The sequence below is a fragment of the Epinephelus moara genome, chromosome 24 (genome assembly GCF_006386435.1).
Source record: "Epinephelus moara isolate mb chromosome 24, YSFRI_EMoa_1.0, whole genome shotgun sequence".
Lineage (NCBI taxonomy): Eukaryota > Metazoa > Chordata > Actinopteri > Perciformes > Serranidae > Epinephelus > Epinephelus moara.
The window spans coordinates 32,821,382-32,841,918 of record NC_065529.1 but is presented as its reverse complement, the minus strand read 5'-3'; the positions used below and the strand labels follow the sequence as shown (position 1 = coordinate 32,841,918).

Genomic DNA, 20,537 nt, shown 5'->3' with positions numbered 1-20,537 from the left:
TATCTCTATGTGGGGTGGGAGGGTTGGGTTTTCTCTTTTCTTTTTGTTTTCTGTTTTGGATCTTTGTTGTTTTTAACCTCTGTGAGGCACTTTGTGTTACTGTTGTATGAAAAGTGCCATATAAATAAAGTTGATTTGATTTTGATTTGATTTATACTTTGGTTTGTGACTTCATACTTGCAAAGTACATCATAACACAATAACATTTCCACCAGCCTCAGCTATGTTTGGCGTTAACCAGCAAATGTAAGCATGCTAACATGCTACAATTCAGATGGTGAACATACACAGCAAACATAACACCAGCTAAACATCAACATGTATTTGAGCGCACATCCGAATGCTGACATAAGCATGCAGGTCAAAGCACCTCGGCACTGAACTTGTATGGCTGCTCAGTGTTGTTCTTATCTGAGGGTCTAAAGATACCCAACTCTGCTAAAGACAGAAGGTGCCGTACATTGTACAGAATAATTTGTGATTTTGACTTTTATAAATGAGACTGATATATGTTCTGTGTCTTGGTCTTGTTGTGTATTCAATTATGAAGTAATATAAAGGTGTAGTTTAGGGGTTACCTTTACTATCAGAAGAGTCATTTTTGGCCCAAAAAATCTGTCTCCATAAGTTTAAATGAGCATTCATCAATTTGTCTTACCACAAGATGGCTACTGTGCAGTCAGCTATTTATGATTATTTGCAGCAAAAGCAAACAAATCTGTCAACACACTATTAAATTCTCTATTTTCCTCAAAGACTTTAACTTTTGTCGGATTTGAAATCTGTAGCCTCACTAGGGTGACTAAAACTAACCACCACTGTCATGGTTCAGCAAAATTTAGAGGGAAAAGGAGCTAGAGCGTAGACTGAATGACGCACAATTTAGTTGACGAAATGTTAAAACATTTTTTTATTTGGTGTATAGATACACATTTTTATATAATTGGAGAATATAAGAATCACTTTAACCCTACAAGAATAATAAATGATGATTAAAATTTGAATAATAATAACCATTACCTCTATATAAAAATACATGTTTTTGTTCCCTGGTGGCGCATGACAAATGTTGTATTACTCTGTAAAACTTAATCATTTCCTCTTTTTTTTTTTTTAAGAAATACATATCCATTTCTCATTTCCATATATTTTTTGTCAAAGTTAAACGGGGCCACCGGAGAGGTGAGAACCACATGGAGCTGTAGGTTGCTTACACCTGGTCTAGTGTGTGGGATTAGTGGCATCTAGTGGTGAGGTTGCATTTTGCAGTTAACTAATATCTCCCATGTGCCAAATGTGTAGTGCAACAGTGGCTGGCACCGTAACACGAATGGCCATATCTAGGGACAGCATTTGGTTTGTCTGTTCTGGGCTACTATAGAAACATGGCGGACTCTGTGGAGGAGGACCTGCTCCATATATGGACATTAAGAGTTATTCTAAGGTAACAAAGGATTATTAATTTCAGGTGATTACACACTAAAGAAAACACAAATACTAATATTATATTCAATTCCTGATAATACATCCAAAATCCTGCACACTGGACCTTTAGCCGTTTGCATGAGTTGTTAAGCACACACACAAGTGCACTTTGAGTTATCACCTTCAACTCTGAAAATCCAATAACCAAGGTTGGGGCAAACAGAAAATATATATTTTATTGAACTCTGCAGAGGAAGTGGTGGGTTCTTAACAAAATAAAAGTAATGTACATACATCTCAAAGTAGCATCAATGACAATTATTCTTGGACGAGAAACACAGATGGAGCAAGAATAAATCTCTGCTGCTGTCTGTCCACACAGAACACAGATGGCTATTATCCACACACACGCACGCACACACAAATAAAAACACTCCAACTAAAGTCATCTTGAAGAAACAACACTGGCCGAAGGACAATCACAGGTAAACACATTTATAAAGACAGAGTGCAGAGAAAAAGGCAAGCAAATAGGAAGTACAGACGAATCACTCAGGACACATGCACATTCCTCACAAATTAACTATTTTGCAAATTACAAAGACGTGAGAACATTAGACGTCTTTCGTTAGCTGACATGTGGTTTCTCGTGTCGGCTGGTAAAATAAAATAAGCCACTGCATAGATGTGACTGAAGATCACTCTGAAACCTGCACCTGTGACACTCACATGTAATGAGACACTGAAATGGAATAGGTACTACTGTGTGCCCTTTGACCCAAACCAAAGTCTGGAGAGAGGAAGTTAAAAACTCTGGGTTGCTCAAAAGATCAATGTCTCATCACATGAGCTGTGACTGTACTTCTCCAAGCTCAGCTGGGTCATGAGAAAAAAAGGTCACTTTAGCAAAACTGTTTTCAAGTCATTCCAGTCAGCACGAAGCAGAAGTGACCGAGCAGAGCAGGGAAGGCATATCAGTTTAGAGTTTAGATTTAAAAAAGGAACAGCGACAGGCTACTTATTCAAACATGGCTGCTACGCTGTTTCAGTCTAATGAAGGCAAAAGTGAGGACAATATCCAGAGAGAAAAACAGGATGTGACAAGGCAAGTAACACAATACTGAATATAATGACCTTTAAAAATTCATAACACGCACAGTTTGGGCTGTAACTAAGGTTGAAAAGCAGCTTACTGCAAAATAATGTGGCAGGTTGAAGTGAATGTCAGTCTTTATGACAGTGAAGCACAAGCAACACAACACTGAGTGAAACAGGCAAATCAAACACACGTGGATAACTAGAAAACAAGATTTTAAACAGTTAAAAATAACACGCAAAAAGTAATGTGGCTAAGAAGGCACAATCGTTTCTTGCATTCTGTAAGTATAACATTTGTATTTTTTGTGGATGTTTGGTTAGTTGAAAAGAAATTTCCTTTGGTTAATTCATTCAAAGCTGCCGATGCATTTCAGCTCAGTTACACGCGTTGCAAGATGGAAACTGAATGAAAACGACCTGAGCAAAGGAGGAAATTAAGAAACATGATGTGGAATCTCCCTTGTACATGGACACAAAAATACTTTCATGTGCGTTTCTGTTGAATTGACATGAACGTTCCCTTTGTCTGGAGGGTTAGAGGAAGAGCCTTTGTCCTGTACATCGTTAGTCAACCATAGACTGTACAAAAGAAGTGGACGTAGCCTATGGATCTAAAAAGTGCCTTAGACCTGCATTCTTGTTAATGGCCTCTGGTTTTAAAAAAAGAACTGACTTTGACTGTATACATGGCTATGAGAAAATGACACTACTTCTCACTTGATTTATTACATCAGTAAACATTTTCCTGATGAGTTTATGGTCGTAATCACTAGTTCCACATCCTCTTCAATAAAGTATGACATTCATTTTGTAACTTAAAGTCCTGTTTAAGTAAAATAGACGATAAAGCCGGGTATGCTTTAGGGCATGGCTACCTTGTGATTGACAAGTCGTGGTCACTGCAACCTGTCAATCAGGATAGACGCAGCTCTACCCTGTCGTCCAATTCTGATCACTTCTTGCTCGAAGAAATAAAACAAGATGGCGACAGTCAAAGTGCCAATCTCGAGGCCTAAAAATGGTAGTCCACAAACCCATTAGCAACATCAAGTGGCTACGTCCATTTCCTTTATGCAGTCTATAATAGTTAGTTAATAATGACATGCACCCTTCCCATCACAAATCCTCTACTGAGAATTATTACACACTCTGAAGTTGATTTGTTCCCAAGTAACACACATAAGCATTATAAATTACATTAAAAAGAGATTAAAAGCACTTGGTCGGTCTGAAATAAACTGGCAGAAAGCAAGGAGATTATGGGCGAGACCACAGAGTCTGACTGCAATCACTGCAGATAGGGACTGAAAAGGCCAAGCAGGTTCAGCGGGTGCACAGCGTCTACAGGGACCGGGAGCGAGATGTTGAGGCATGTTTGGATGGTTGGAAAATGCTGTAAAGCACTTCATCTACTCTTTAAAATCAGACTCAGTGGTTTCATGTGTAATTCGTCAAGATGACCAGGATGGAGACACTAAAAAATATATCCTTAAAAAAAACAACAACAACAGTTTCACCACTTGTATATCATGAGTCCATGCAATACGAGCTGAGAGGTATCAACATTTTCACTTGGCAACTCTTCGACAAAACAGATGCACTAACACAACTACAAATGTGTCATAACACTCCCATAATTAACCACCAAAACATGTGGATCAAAGCACCTGGAGACGATTCTCATCTTTGATTCGGGTTACACAATTCCAGTTCTGCCAAGTTTGAAAAATGTTGCAGCACGTTTAAAGTGGCTGAGAGCGTGGCACTGTAGTCCGTTATCCGGTCTAGGGTGGCGGAGCAACATAATCTGGGTTGTATGCTGGCTGGGCTAGGAAGTCTGTGTGTGGAGCGTTGGGCTGCGGCTGGACGGGAGGATGCAGAGGGTACGCTGGCTGGCCGGGGGCGTACGCAGCCTGGCTGTAAGGCATCGGCTGGGGAGGGTAAGCAGGACCAGCTGCAGACAGAAAGACAACATGGCATGAGGATGAGAGGGATGAAAATACTTTGACACTAACCACATGTTCAGATCTGTCACACAGAGTAACCATAAATGTTTCATTTCTTATTTTACATAATCCAGACATGACCCAACATTAAACCAGCAGCGGATATTCCACCTCCACTTCCGACTGCAGCTATTCTGAAGCACCAAAATGGCACAATGTTTTTTTTTCTTTTAAAGCTACAGTGTACTGTGTCATTATCCAGTGTTGAGCAGTTATTTTGTATAGTCTGCTGGTTGTTACTGGGGGAAAAATGGTCCAGGGACCAGAACCGGCCCGCCAAAGGGTCCAATCCAGCCAGATTTTCCACACCTAATGTTGATGCACATGTGAAGGCTGAGAGGTTTCCAGAGAAAATTAAACAGTGACCAGATTCTTCATGTAAAATACTGCCTAAGAGGTTTTTCCACTCTGACCAGAATGCAGCTCTCCAAAATAACAATAAGTACATTCTATGCTCACGCTTAAAGATACTGAACATTATTGACAAAATATTGTCAACCAGCAGCTTCAGTTCACAGACTCTGTATCAGACTTCTGTCTTGCAACGATATTAGTGGAACCCTGCTGCTGAGGCACTCACAAAACATGGGGGTGACTTAACCCGCTTCTTAGAAAGCTTCAACTTCAGTGGAAAATTATGAAAAAAAAGTCACATGTAATGAAAGTGAGTAGTACTCTGAGTGAAAGTGGAAAAACTAACACATTCGGTTGAATTTGCATATTTTTTTCTTTCTTCTTTGTTGGGTAAATGGATGAATGTTTTCAGAATGAAAGAAAAATTTGGGGTAGGGGTTAATATTTATAGGTTATAATGCAGTGGTTTCAGTGGTCTGGCCCACTTGAGATCAAATTGGGCTGTTCTGAACTGTAATGAGTTTGACACCCCTGATCTAGAGATAACCCGTGCAGATTTTTTCCCCCCATCGACCAATCGACTGACTGAAGAGTAAGTAGAATTTCAGTGGACCAAGATTTTCTTTGGTTGATTACAGCCCTACGAAGTCCATCTTGTCTGACAGCATCCACCCTCTACACTTAGAGTTTCAGACCTCACCTTCAAACACCCACTGGCCAAAATCAACTGATACAAACACTCCTTCACACCCTGAGCCACTTCACTGCTGAAGTCCAACAGAAAAATGTTATATCAACTTGGCCACCCAACCTTTTGATTAATCTGTTCACTCTGTTTTGTTTTTTTCTAATATATGTTAAATTGAATCGCCTTCTTGTATGTTTGTCTGGATATTTACCACTGCACAACTAATTGCCCCTCTCAGGACAAATCAAGTTTGTCTTAATTAGACAAATTACAACTATACTTTGAAAAAAGAATGCACACTTTTCTGATAGTGGTTGACAGAGTGGTTACTGTTAAATGTGTTCATTTTGAGACTTGTTATAACAAATTCACACTCACTTGCTTCCTGATATGTTGGTGGCGGCCCTGGGACATACGGTTGTCCATGGTAGGGTGATGTTTGCATGGGCTGGGGTCCATAACCCGGCTGCACTGGTACGGGATGGTAGGGTTGATACTGGCCTCCCTGGTAGGTCTGAGGCAGCCCAGGTGTTGCAGTTGGCTGCTGTGGGTACTGCTGAGGAGCGGTGGTGACCACTGTGGTGTGGGTGGTGGTAGCAATCACAGCTGTAAGCAAACGACACAGAAACAGATTAAAAATACAGATAATAAGAGCTAGGCAGGAGGTTACATCACAGTTTCAGTTGAAATGATGAAATGAAAACACAAGGAAATAAAGTAAAACTAGCTTTGACCAATAAAAGCACATGTGGTCTGAGCTGATTGTTTGGTGAAACCGGAAATCATGATTATATGTTGGTTAACATGGTAAATGAGACCACTGGCGCTGACGTACCCACTAACAGCAACATAAAACTGCCCTATATATACACATCATAAATCACCTGGTTAACCATCATTTATTTTCGGGGCATAACCACCAACATTGGCACAGACTAAGGACGATACTTACACAACAGTAAGAACAAGACATTACAACATTAAAACAAAAGGGAAGTTTCATACCACAAAATATGCAGCAAGAGTTAAATTAGACAATCACTTCTGCATTTATACAACTGTACAAACCGGGCAGTGACTCTAAAGCTGGCATTACACCAAATGACTTCCAGTGATTTCACTGTCAGATACATTTGGGATAAAATCAAGAGAGTTTTAGCTCATCTGGTACGCACTCCTGTGATCTTTATCGTTTGGTACAAGGTGGTCATAAAACTCTGTCCGAGCTGTCTCAAGGTAATCTCTTTCTCGTCTTGACGCTCCAACAAAATCAAACATGTTTAATATCATCACAAGTTTTTAGTCTTGGCTCATGCATATACTGAAGTTTAATGACTTAAACATTCTCAAGAACTAATAACTGCACTCCGGCACAAAACAGGAAGCAGCAACCCAGGTAAAAGTAAAACATGGAGAGGACTCAAAGGAGGCACAAGAACCTGAACAAGTTTTGGTTCACTTTCGGAAAAGGAGGAGAAACTGGTGGAGCTGTGGAGTGAACAAGAGGGTAACTTTACAAAATCAGTGTTTTTTTAAACCACTGTTTTAGCACAGTTTCACTTATTTAGTAAAATCTCCTCTGACTGCTCAGCTGCCACAATCTAGACAAGAGAAGAGTAAATAAAAAATGTTTACACAGTTATCTAAGTCAGTTTCAGTTTTACCTTGTTACACAAATTAAACTTGATGAGCAGCGGTGTGTGTTTTTTCGGCATTATTTGCTCTGGGCTTTGCCTCTCAGACTGCATACTGTCTGCCCTCTCTTATCAGTGGAAGTTGTTGAGGCCATTTGCAGACTGAAAGTAAGACCTGAAGACAGTACTCGGGACTGAAGAAAGCCCATCTTCTACGCATGTTTTCAGGTTACACAGATAATTTATCTATATTTTTAGTTATAGTAAATATTCTTATAAAATGAGACAAGAATTCAACAAGGACAGCGCTAGTTAAGAAGGTGATGGTGATGAACAGAGCTGATACACTGATATAAGCGTATATGAATACAGAACCAAACCTCCACCCTAATGTTTCCACTCTAAGTGTAAACCCATCACTCTGTAAGGTAAGTGAAACTGAAAGAGGGCAGAAACCCCGAGGGCAGAGAGATGTGTCAGTCACTCCCCCACCATGGTTTTTTTTCCCCTTCACAGAGTGGGAGTCATCCCGACCACTTCCTGTAAATGACGTGGGATGGTCTCGAGTGTTCCCGACTGTGGTTGTCGTGGAAACAATGAGTCACACGAGGTGGAGCTCTGACATTCCTGGATGTGATCCCAAAATGCAACAGCCCAAGGCTGGGGAATCCACATTCCTGCTGCTGTTCTAGCCGACTGCTCTCTGTCTGCCAGAGCTGAGCCGCTGCATGGCAAAGTCTGAATGAGCTGACCAAGAAGACCACACTGACACGAAGTTTGAGAAAAGTGTGTCAAGTGCCAAAGAAAATACACACAGAACCCAGGTGCTTTCCAAAACCATGGGGATTTTTTTTAAGGAATTCATTTGGAGAAGCGGGTTAAAGGGCGGACATGAATAGATCAGTGATATCCAGTCCCAGCACTGGGAAGAGAAAGGAGGAGATATCTTGAGTTGGAGGGCCAAAGAGACTGGAGCTAAATCCACTCTGATGTAATGGAGCAAAGAGGATGAAAGCTGTCTGTCTCAGATTGCACAGAGCCCATAAAAAATAAGGCGTGGAAATTCCCATGCCAAAGTTTTCCCTGTTTATGTTCATTCCTACTGTAAACGGTCTGTAAAGGTGTCTGTCTTCACCACCAAAGCTGAAAATATCGAACATATTCAGCCCAATTTATATTTGTATCTCTTGACGTTTTTCCCTTTCCTTTCTCTCAGTATGGTTGCCTCAGCATCAAACAATCTTCTCACACTTTTTCTCTCTCTTTAATCATGATGCCTTAATGTGAATGAATTTGCAATTTAAATAAGATACAGAAACATGCGTAAATAAAGTATATAACCAAGACAAACTTAATGCAACACTGATTTTCTGTTCTCCACATCAATATCATCATGGCTTGCCAATTTAGATTTTAGTTTTTTAGATTTTATGATTTTTGTTGCTCCACCTGACAGTGTAACAACACCTTCTGTGGACTATAATTCTCTTGTTAGATCTCCATGACTGTCACAAGCCCCTTTATCACCTCTCATATCTTACACTTTGCTTTAAAACATTTTTTTAAACATTTAATTTCATGTTTAACCGTTCCCTTTTTATATCTGTTCCAGTACAGCTGTGCTCTGACATGACGCTGTTGACAGCTTTACAATTCATATATTAGAATAAGAAAGGACCTGAAACTCTGCGGTGTGGAGTTCTTGTTTTTACTCTTTGCAAATGAAACTTGCCCACGCATGAAGTGGAAGAGGTGACATTATATGGCAAATTCAGGGGCATCGGGAGCGATTTACAATAAATTGAGAGAATTTGGTGAATCCAACTCGAACACTCTTAAGAGCAAGAGAGAAGAGAAGTTTAAGAGGAGTTTAGGATACAAAAATGTTCATGCATGAAGCCCACTGTCTTTGTTTGTCTCTCTGCAAGGTCACTCAGACTCTTAGTAAAATTTGGTGGACAACGGCCAAGAAAGAATTCACTACATTTTTACGATCAGGATGTTGAGGAAACTGCAATAAACAGAAGTTTGGTTGCAAAGCCTGTGAAGTGTTTGGAAGGTCATAAAACTAAAGTAAACTGAAGACTTCTAAGAAGTCACACTACATGATGGGGGGCTTTCACACAGTTTGTTTCCGACTTCTTTTTCGTCACCTGCAGCAGTTACAACTTAGTGTCTGCTGTTCAGAAGCAACAATTCTGTGGCAAGAACATGTACTACATTTTGTGTGTGATGTATCCACGTCAGAGACAGCTATTATTTACACCTATAATATTCACTGTTTACTTTGATCTTAATGGAAACGATGTGAAGATGAGCATCACTGTATTGTAAGTGATGTAAATAAAGCTACACAAAGTATCAAATAATGATCTAAAAAAATGAGGGTGGTGATATTCTGTATTTCTGGTATCGTCAACTAATCCCAGTCTGTCTGTGGTGCGCAGCTCGAAGCCGATTGATTCCTACTGAGATGTAAATCTCTAAAAACAGCTAACACGCAAACAGTTTCATTTCTTTAAAAAGGGTTAAGATTTTCCTTTAACAGCTGGGCACTGCAGTTTTTAGCAAACAGTCAAACAGGAGTAAATATTGTTTTTGTCAGGGACTATTTTCAGTCTTGGGTTTGTTGCATTCGTGAGTATTTATGGCTGCAGGATGTAGGTGTACATGGTATTGGCTCAAAATAAACGACAGTGCCCCATTCATGGTAATGTTGTCGCTCTGTGCAGTGCTGTTGGTGCATGCATGTGTGTTTATCACACAAGAATAAGATATATCCGGCTCTGGCTGCACAAATGATACTTGTTAGTGTGATCAATTCATTGTTGGTGTTGGTTTCACTCTTTTAATGAGATTTGCTGACAATAATATAAATATAGAATATCATCGGGCTTACCCTTAATAAAAACCGTTTGGCATCCCAAAGCTGATATTTATCCCATCTATGCCCTCATTCATAGCACTGGCACTGAACAAGCCCTGGCTTGTAAAACAGCAGAGCAAATTAAGTAAGGATGTGATCTTTCCAACACGTAGTGTTCAAGTTTGGCACAAGCTTTAAACAGTAATTATCCCGGATGACTCTACTGGGTCATCAATCTGTGGGATACACGCCTCACCACAGCACATCACTGAGAAGCCAAGTGAAAACCTGCACGGCACGCAGAATGATGGGAAACACAAAAATCAGGAACTTCACAGCTCTGGACAGAGTTTACTTCACTGAGTAAAGCACCTCTTTGTAACTCTCATCAGTGTCACATATCCTAGTGATTTGGGGAATGCTCTGCGTCTCAGTGTCTGTGTTATTAGTAAGACCAAGTCACTGCAGTAATGAAAGTCATGTGGTGGGTGGGCCGACAGACCTCAGATAAGTCCCCTGATGTTCAGTTTTCAAGACTAGACAGGCTGGTACACCGACACACTGGAAACTAAGAGTCTGACTTCTTCATTAGAACAAACCCCAAGAAATCAGACACTGCATTTAAAGTAGGTTGAGAAGCTACCAGTCTGACGGTCGTTGGTTTAGTGCCGGAAACTTACACATGTGCAACTATGTGTTGCAGAAGCAGCAGCACATGAGCACCTGCTGTCAATACAATACTTAACTATGTGTTAACAGACTGTTAGGGTCCGTTGTTACTGGCTCTGGTATTAAATAATACCTACAAATTCTGATACCCGGTCGATGCTCAGGGCTTGTGTGATAGAGAAATGTAGTGAAAATGCCCCAGGGCTGCAACTAAGCATATTTTCACTATCAACCAATCGGCCAATTATTTTTTGATCAAGTGATTCATTATTTCTGCCATAAAAATGTTAAAAAGGCTCGTCAAAAAATAACAATTGACACAAAAGTTGACGTACAGTATTTATGTTTTGTGCAAGAACTTCAATAGCCTGTCTGGGTTTCCCATACGTTCATTTACTTTCAGTGGCCCACCACACACTGATTTCTATTTTTGGAGTTGCAGGAACACAAAAACACATTGACAACAGGCCCACCTGTGTCAACTGTTTTTCCACCTTACTCTAGATAAAAACCACCAGTGTAACTATTGAAACTGTGCTCCCGTAGTGATATGAGGGAACTGATTTTTATTAGTTTCCTGTTTATCAGACTACAAATGGCACAAGGCAATGCGGCGCAGAAGAATTGGGGATATGGTACGCATTTTAATTTAATAATAGCTTATAAGTAAGATACACATTAAGTCTTACATCTAACGCAGCTTGAAAAAACTGTTGTCTAAAGTTTGCTGTTAAAGCTGGGAACACAGCTGAGTTTACTAATGTTAACAACAGCTTTTTAAAAAAAAAAAAAAAAAAGGTAGCCATTTCAAGATGAAAATCTAGGCAATTCTTCAAATTGATACAGTAAAAAATGCTTGATTTTGAGTCTGTATGTAGTCAGAGATGTCTTTAATTAAAATGTATTAGTCATTGTCAGTGTTTTTCCTAGCCACTCAAAATCAGAGCAATCAAAGTAATTTCAAGCATAATTTAGAAGGATTTCTTATTTATTTCTTATCTATAATGACAGGTAACATGTTTCATACATCCTATAAATATAAGCCTATTAGTCTGATTTCCATATATGCACCTGTGTAAACTCTTTTGAAAAGCGGATGTAGTCACGTGTTTATCCTGGGCCGTTTCAATGGGCATTTTCCTTAGGGGTCAGGTGCTAATGACAGCTAGCTTGACTGCTGTCTTTTGCTTGGTGGTCCAAAATGCATTTTGCAAGAACTCACACTACAACTGAAGCTAATAATGCATGGTCTTTGAAAGATAAACAACTACGCAAAATCTTTTTACATGGACATAACACCACAACATTCAGATACACAATATCTAGGCATGTAACGATATATCGAATTTCGCGGTGTTGCGATAAAATAAATTCTCGATACCGTCGTGGGAATGCCAAGGTAGTTATATAGCTGCGTTCTCCTACAGAGCCGGTAATATGACTGTGCGACTACATTCCCCATAATCCTTTGCATGCAACTGCGCGCGCAGGTGAGAGCAGACTCGTGCAGCTCAGCCTCCGACTCTGACCAGTGTGTGACCGGAGGAAACGGCGAATAAAAGTAAGGAGATTGATTGTTCTTCTCTGTGGATTGTCTCTGCGACCGTTCGTCATAGCGAGAAGCCACACATATCACGTGAAACAGCGGAATCGTGGCTTTCCGACAAGACCATGTCGTAGTCCATGTTTTCACAGCGAAAAAAATGATAAAGTTACACTAAAATAATGTATAACAAAGCTTTCATACAGCTTTGCACACACATTACTTTTGGATGGATTACTCGCGAATGCAGGGTCGCACAGAAATGCCACGCATATCACATGAAAGCGCAGGACCAGAGCTTTCCTCTCCTCATCTCCTGTTCTGAGAAAGTGTTAGGGTCTCCTTGATGTCAAGATTGTCAACCTGGCGTGAACAAACTGAGTGAATGTGTGTTTTTGAGTTTTTCTATGACTTCCAGGGAAATGGCTGGGCTTTATTTATTTTGGTTTTCTTTTACACACATCTCTACCCACCTCTCTCTCTCTCTCTCTCTCTCTCTCTCTCTCTCTCTCTCTCTGTGTATCTGTGAGTGAGGGATTGTGTGTTATTGAGTTTACATTATTTCTAATTTGTTAATTTTGTTGTTGTTGCAGGGTCTGATTGTTCTAAGCTCTGTATATTTGATGAATATTAAGACTATCCTCATAATTTGATGTCATTCAGATGACTTTCTAGTAATAGTACTACACTACTTTTGTTCAGAGTAGGTTAATAAATACTGAATGTTTCCATTTTCATATTCTGTCACTATAGTTTTAATTGACATGACTTTGTTATGGCACTTTAATGTCTGCCTACCTAGCAGTAATAGAGGGGAAATGAAAGCACATGTTCAGCTGTGTGTTGATTTGTTTATGATACGCTTCCAAGTTAAAAATAACATGCTGTACAGTGTACATGCACTATTTTTGAATAAAATAGCTATTTTTAACAATAAATTTTCTCTTTTTTTCCCCTTGTATAAATATCGTGATAATATCATATCGTGAGTTTCTGGTATCGTTACATCCCTAACAATACCTGAACTATACATGATAAAGGGACAGTATTTTAACCTTAAATGTCAAATTTATGCCTTAATAGGCTATTTATAGAGTTATTTGTTATTGAAGAACAACTTAATGGACTAAATAATGACTCATCAGTCAGATGGGGCGGATGTGATTCTCACAATACTGTTGAAAGGATTTAACCATCAGTTAACATCTTAAATTGTATTTAAGGAAAACGGTCAGGTTGGGTTTAGATACAAATGTTTGCAGGGTTAGGCTCACCTGAGTCTAAATGCAGCGAACATTGATATGATACTGTAGTGGCACACACTGATAGTTGTCTTTTTACATAACAGGTGGCGTGAGTTAGTGGTAGTAGTGTCAGTGAATGAATGCAATTGTACAATCAGATTGATATTTTGAGTTTGTCACACTTTGATGATATAGAAAGTAAAATCAATTATCAGAAATACATATTAAAAATGTGGATGGTAGCAGCTTTATCTCAATACACAGGACTGAACCAATGTCTGTGCATCATATCACTACCAGTATAAAAGTGGGCACTATGGCTAAACTCCTATATTACAGCAATCTGTCATTTCATATTGTGATATTATGATAGAGTTTATGGTTAAAATAACCAGATGGGAACATCTGTTCTCAGGACTTCAGGGCATTGTTGGATTTTCTTTCACTTTCCTTTCGCACCTATTTAAGTCACTATTTATCAAAAACCTCTTCTGTGCTGACCTGTATTCAACTTTTCAAGTAGTTCCCGGACGTGAACTGATCAGGATTGTGAATTAGTGAACAATGCAAAACATTTACTGACTTCCTGTGTATCATGTTATCGCCTAATCCCAATGGATTAGTGAGTAACGCATGCCACCTTATTACTGACAAAGCTCAATTACAACTTTAAAATCTTTTTGTGGCCTGGTAGTTACTTAAGCAGAAACACTGATTTGTCCACATATTGTAAGGCTGTGCCAAAATAAATCTTCCTTACACCCTTCAATGGAAGAGGAAGATGAGGCTTTGCTGATTTGGGTTTTTTTTTAAGTACAAATATTTCCCCATGGTTATTTCAAAGGGTTTTCTGTTGGCTACCGAATATGGAGACTACAGAGGAAAAAAAAAATCCAACAAAATGAAGCATAAGTGCCTCACAGACTGAAAAAAAAAACTGTTTGCATCCACATTTAAGTCAGCCAAATTAATGGATCATGCCACGGACTGTTTAAATTTCTGAAATATTGGCCCTTGTAAATATAAAGGCAGACCAACTCTTGGCCAAAGAACTAGCTACTGGTTCTTCATCTGAGAAGCATCAGCACCGACAACAGACATGTTTAATTGCTAATGGAGGGCTACTTACGTCTTGGCTTGCGGCACATCTTGTACAGGCAGCAGCAGGGACAAACACAGCAGCAGATGAAGATAAGCAAAATGGTGATGAAGCCACCAATACCAAGGACCATGGGCAGCGGTGTGTAATGATAGCTAAAGGTATCATCATCATTATCATCACTAAAAGAGGAACAAAGAAAAAAATCATGGAAAACAATATTTATGTTGCCATTACCTTACTGGTTCAAAACAGTAGATGAGAAAGTTGAATAATGTTTCAAGCACTTGTACAACTAATGGTGGTAAACAATATTAATACACAATATTTGTCACAACAATTCCCTGGGCAATGATCACAAACAGAATACTGCTCTGTTTGTGAAATCCCCTTCCCTGTTTACTCTGCTGGTTAACATCATGAATCTGTGATGTATAAGGGGGACTTCTGCTGCCGCAAGCAGCAAAGACGTTCACACATTAGCTTCACGCCGGTGGTCGTGCACAGGAAGACACTACTTCCTGTTGCTTCACTGCATAATCTTTGCATAACAGGCTGCAATGACACATCTGTACAGAGTTTACACAGGGAACAAGAGAAACTGTAGTTAGAGGCTTTTTATCGTTTATTAAAGAAATGAAATAGAATACCATTTCTCTTGTTTGTCCTCAGAAAAACGAAGGAAAGAATCCTGACAGCAGTATCTTCTCAGACAGGAACCACAGCAAAATCCTGTGTAACATTTTTGGTATGGCGTGTAATCGTAGGCCATACAGTCACGGCTCAGTGCTGTAACAGAGCAGAGAGAGGAAGCAGAGGGGGACAGGAAGGGTTAGCCTTGTTACCACTTACCACAAAGCTGTAGTGTTGATTAACTGCCACAGATGGGTAAAATAGGAGTAAACCATGGCAAGATATTAATGAAACTCAGGCATACCTCCAACCACTTACAAAAAAGGCATGACTGCTATTTTAAGGAGTTTATATATTGGTTTTACAGTTGGTTTACAGGAAGCTTTTTTTTTTATAAATGACTAATTGTTTTGGGATCTTTTCAAGCAAAAATGTCAATTATTCCCCACCTTTATCTCCTCCGAAATGACCATTTGCTGTTTTTCCTTGTATTTCAATGAACTGAATATGTTTTGGTTTTCAAAGAAAAATAAAAGCAAAGTAAATATGTTGCCTCTAGCCCTGGGACACTGGAACGTATAGGTCATGAGAATAACCATTAGTTGTGGCTAGAGCTGGGCAATGTATCTAAATTCTATTAATATCATGATTTCAGTCTCGATATTGTCTTAGATTGTGTGTATCATAACATCGTAGTGTTGTCTTCTCCTGGTTTTTAAGGCTGTGACATGTAAGTGATGTAATTTTCTGAACTTATCAAACTGTTCTAGCTGTTGTAATATTTGCCTTTAGTCATTATATCCACATTACTCAGGATTATTTGCCAAACATCTCACTGTGTTAATAAATACACCAATGGTCAACCCACAAATATCCTTGCAATATCGATTTTGAGGTATTTGGTCACAAATATTGTGATATATGTTTTTCTTCATATCATCAAGCCCTAGCTGCGGCTGTACAATCCAATTATTACTTTAAACATGAACAAGCTTGCCAGTTTTATGATATGAAAAAGTAATGCAGTATAAAACAACAGCACTGTAGAAATAAGACTACATTTATGAGGGTTTAATGTTCAGCTACTGTTGAAACTACTACTATAAAGGGGCGATTCAGCTTTACCAGTCACAGTAATGTGTTGACAACCTTTATCTATATAAACTGGCATAATTTATACTTAATTAATACTGTAATAGATTATGGAAATAGACAATGTTAGACAATAACGTTAGGAAATGGCAAAGCCCTGGCAACGACGAGTTGAGTCAATCCCTTCACGTTAACGTTTTATATCTGTCGTTGTGTTGGCCTTCAAATCTTATAATAAAGATGGACGGTATCCGGTTGATTCCCCGTTAGTATCGTAAAGTTGAGAGACGCTAACGTTACAGTTTACGTCATGGTTTCTGAACAATCGGTAACTTTAACAAACAGCTCTCTGCAGCGGGGCTGACATCGCCCAGGATTCTGTTCAGGCTACGTTCACTGAGCTAACGTTCAACGTTAAAACGCACAGAAAATGAAACAATAAGAGAGACGGGAATAATGACAGTTTAGAGTTAAATAAAAATTCAAACTCACCTGACACAGACGGGGCCAGCACCACACATAACGCCGACAAAACAACAACACAGGACAGGCCTGACGCCATGGCTACTTCAGCACTCCGGGATTCAGGCAGGAAACTGGTCTAAACCGAGCTGCCGCCGCAAAGATCGTCTATACACCGTGATGACGTCACTCAGGCGAAGCCCCGCCCGTGTTCCTATGGAAATGAATTCTTCTTCTTCTTCTTCTTCTTCTATCAATTTTTGGCGGCTCGCAAACAACTTCCAGGTGCATACCGCCACTTACTGTGCAAGAGCAACATCATGTCATCCAGCCTGTCTCTCAAATCCTACTCATCAGCCTAGTGTCCTTTAAGAAATTAATAAGTGCCTTCCTGGTGGTTTTAACCCCCTCTCCCTCTGTTCCCAGTATCCCACTCAAATTCCACTCACGTCCTGCCTCTCTGACTTTATCCTGCAGTCTTTCTCATTCGATTTCATACATGTTACAGTACAGTAGAACATGTTCAGCATTTTCTTTTACTCCACAGTTCTCACATTTATTACTATTCCTTTTCCCCGTAACATACAGCGTGCCATTTAGTCCTGTGTGATCTAATCTGAGTCTTGTTATGACTCTTTCCTCCCTTCTGTTCCTTTCTTTATAGTTCTTTATTATGATAGACTTTTGTATTTTGTGGTATCCCTGTCCTTTCTGGTCTTCCTTCCACCTTTTCTGCCATCTTTCCATTCCCTTCTTCTTTATCACTGCTTTCCCTTCTCCTTTTCCTAGTGGAACTGGCACTGTTATTTCCTTTCCCAGAGCTGTTTTTGCTAATTTATCAGCACACTCATTCCCTGCTATACTCACGTGTGCTGGCACCCAACAGAACTGTACTTCTGTACCACCCCAGTGTATTCTGAACAAACTGTGATAAATGCCAATGGGTAAGTCTTCTCTTCCGGATGATGTTGACTGAATACTTTCCACTACGGCTATTGAATCTGTGCATACCACCACCCTATCTGGTATGACCTCTTCCACCAGCTGTAACCCAATGATGACTGCCACCATTTCTGCTGTATATACTGATATTCGGTCTGTCAATCTTTTGGAAATTGATATATTATACTCAGGGCTGTACACACCAATTCCCACATGTTCCTGTTGATTTTTTGACCCATCTATGTATATTTTCATGTAGTTGTGATAGCTATTTCTCAGGTAACAACTTGATTTGATGCCCACTTAATCCATTATCCATTCTTTTTTTCTGTTCCAGAAATGCTGATGTCTATATTTACTTCTGGAAAGAGCCAAGGAGGTATATTACTGTTTGAGATTGCTTTACTGAACTCTAACGTCTCCATTCCATATGCTACCAGTCTCTCTTCTCTTGACCACCCAAACCCCTGCCTCTGGAATTTAGAATATTCCCAGCAATCCTGCAGTATCAGCACAGTAAGGTTTTCCTCCCCACTCCCTTTTAGTCTTATCCAATATGCAAATCCAAGTTTTTCTCTTCTTAACTCCAGTGGTGTCTCTCCTAACACTGCATTAGTGGGTGTTGACCTAATAGCTCCTAAACATATTCTCAGTAGTCTCTGTAGTCTGTTTACTTTTTGTAATGATGTCTTTGCTGCTGCTTCGTATATTATACGACCATAGTCTATTGTTGACCTCATAATTGCCCTATATATGTCAATTAATGATTGTTTATCTGCCCCCCAGTCTGGTGGTAATTTATTAATACAAGCCACAGCTCGTAGTAAGTTAATAACCTTTTTGCATTTATTTTCCAAGTGTTCAATAGTTGAAATTAATTCTTTTTTTTGTTAGTTTAAGTAACCTACATATTTAATTCTTGTATTTTACTTGACTTTATCCATTTTTGCAACTATGTACCTCTACTCCACTACATCTCAGAAACAAATATCTAATTTTCTACGCTTCATTATTTTTCTTGACAACTTTATCAGTGATAATAATAATAATAATAATAATGATAATAATAAAAATGAGAAGAAGAAGAAGAATATTTTATTTTATTTTATTTTATTCATTTATTTATTTTTGTTCATTTAAGTAACTTAGATATTTAATACTTGTACTTCACATGGTTTTAGCCATTTTGTGCAACTGTATACTTCTACTCCACTCGTTATTTTTTGTTGTTAGTTTAAGTAACCTACATATTTAATACTTGTATTTTACCTGAGTTTATCCAATTTTTGCTACTGTATGCTTCTATTCCACTACATCTCAGATGCGAAGAAGAAGAAGAAGAAGAAGAATCTTAAATTTCTGTTTTTATTTAATTGTAGAGATAAAAAAAAAAAAAAAACAGTGACTGGCCAGCTCACTCAGTGTAAAAGTACATATAGGCAGGCAGTCCAAAAATGCATTCGTGGCACTCTGACTGTAGTTAAAAATCCTTTATTAATACGTGGATAACCAATGTATTTCAACTAGAGAGTCTTCATCAAGGTGTAAAATGCACTGGAAAACCCACATTGACAGAAATGAAAATGACATAAATGTATACTTAAAATAATGAACACATTTATAACAAGAAAAAATGTTAAATGCCAAATAAATAAAAAGGAAACAACAGTGAAATAAAATATTGATTAATCAATTTAATATGACAAGGTGAAAATAAGATGGCAGTTTAGTCTGATTACCAGCCACGAGCACACATGTTGCTGATTGACATCACATTTATGGAAATAGTGAGTGTAAGACAACTTAGTTTTTCACTGTCTCATGTATCCCTCTTCATGCAGAAGTCGATCACATTTTTTATCTGAAGTGGCTGGTGTGAGTTACATTCTCTGATATGTGTGGTTTGCAAGAGACTGCGAACCATCAATAGGCCGGATGTGCATCTGGCTTTTGTATTTGTGGTTGAGCAATTAAAAGCTTCTTCCTGAGCACATCACAAACGCAGTCTGAGATTTGCTGCATCGCCTACTAATCTGACATTATGAAGGCACTTCAGAGAAGATGTGTGGGTAAATCATTGCATTGGCTTCAAGTTAGAGTAGGAAATGAGAAATCACAATCTTGGTTTGCTATGGTGGATGTGAAACCCACAGTGATGCACAGATTCTTATACTTTATGATTATTTGTCTGAACCCTTGGTGGCAGTGGTGGAAAAAAACCCAGCTCCTTTTGTAAAAGTAGCAATAATGTGAAAATACAATTAAAAACCCTCTGTTCAAAATGTTACTTGAGTAAAAATAAATATCATCGGCAAATATTACCAATGTATTAAGGTGTAAACAGAATTTTAATATTGTAGCTGGTGAAGGTAAAGATATTTTCTACCATTTTATATGTAACATCATATTTGATAAGATAATCCTCAATTTTGTATGTAAAATCTGAAAAAAAACTATAGCTGTCAAAATGAATGTAGTGCAGTTAAAACTACGATATTTCCTTCTTAAACATGGCATAATGAAATATTAAGCAGCACAAAATTAAAATACTCAAGTAAAGCACAATTAACAAAAAACTTTAGTAGAGTACAAGTACATACAATCTCACCTGGACTCCCCTTAGGGGCAAATTAAATGACATTTATAAAAAACATAAATATAAAAGATGTGGGTAGAAACTAAATAGCAAGCAGACAAATCAGACAAAAAAATAACATAATATCTGTCAGGTAAGGCCTCAGTGGCTGATGAACTCTGCTCCAAAAATAAAAATTACTTGACT

The 20,537-nt window shown here is 38.7% G+C and overlaps 1 protein-coding gene across 1 annotated transcript; it reads right to left on the bottom strand.

Moving 5' to 3' along the window:
* Positions 1 to 1,635: 1,635 nt before the first annotated feature.
* On the bottom strand, positions 1,636 to 17,001 carry LOC126385993 (protein shisa-5-like). Its single transcript, XM_050038062.1, has 5 exons — positions 16,844 to 17,001; positions 15,277 to 15,415; positions 14,657 to 14,808; positions 5,950 to 6,177; positions 1,636 to 4,477 (listed from the first exon to the last, which is right to left on the bottom strand). The coding sequence occupies exons 1-5, from the start codon at positions 16,911 to 16,913 to the stop codon at positions 4,308 to 4,310; spliced, it is 759 nt and encodes a 252-aa protein (XP_049894019.1). The 5' UTR covers positions 16,914 to 17,001; the 3' UTR covers positions 1,636 to 4,307.
* Between the last annotated feature and the right edge of the window lie 3,536 nt (positions 17,002 to 20,537).

Coding starts and splice junctions, on each gene's coding strand:
- LOC126385993 (XM_050038062.1), bottom strand. CDS start 16,913: ATGGCGTCAGGCCTGTCCTGTGTTGTTGTTTTGTCGGCGTTATGTGTG. Junction 14,809..15,276: donor GAGGACAAACAAGAGAAATG/GTATTCTATTTC, acceptor TTCCTCTTTTAG/TGATGATAATGATGATGATA. Junction 4,478..5,949: donor ACCAACATATCAGGAAGCAA/GTGAGTGTGAAT, acceptor TTCTGTCTGCAG/CTGGTCCTGCTTACCCTCCC.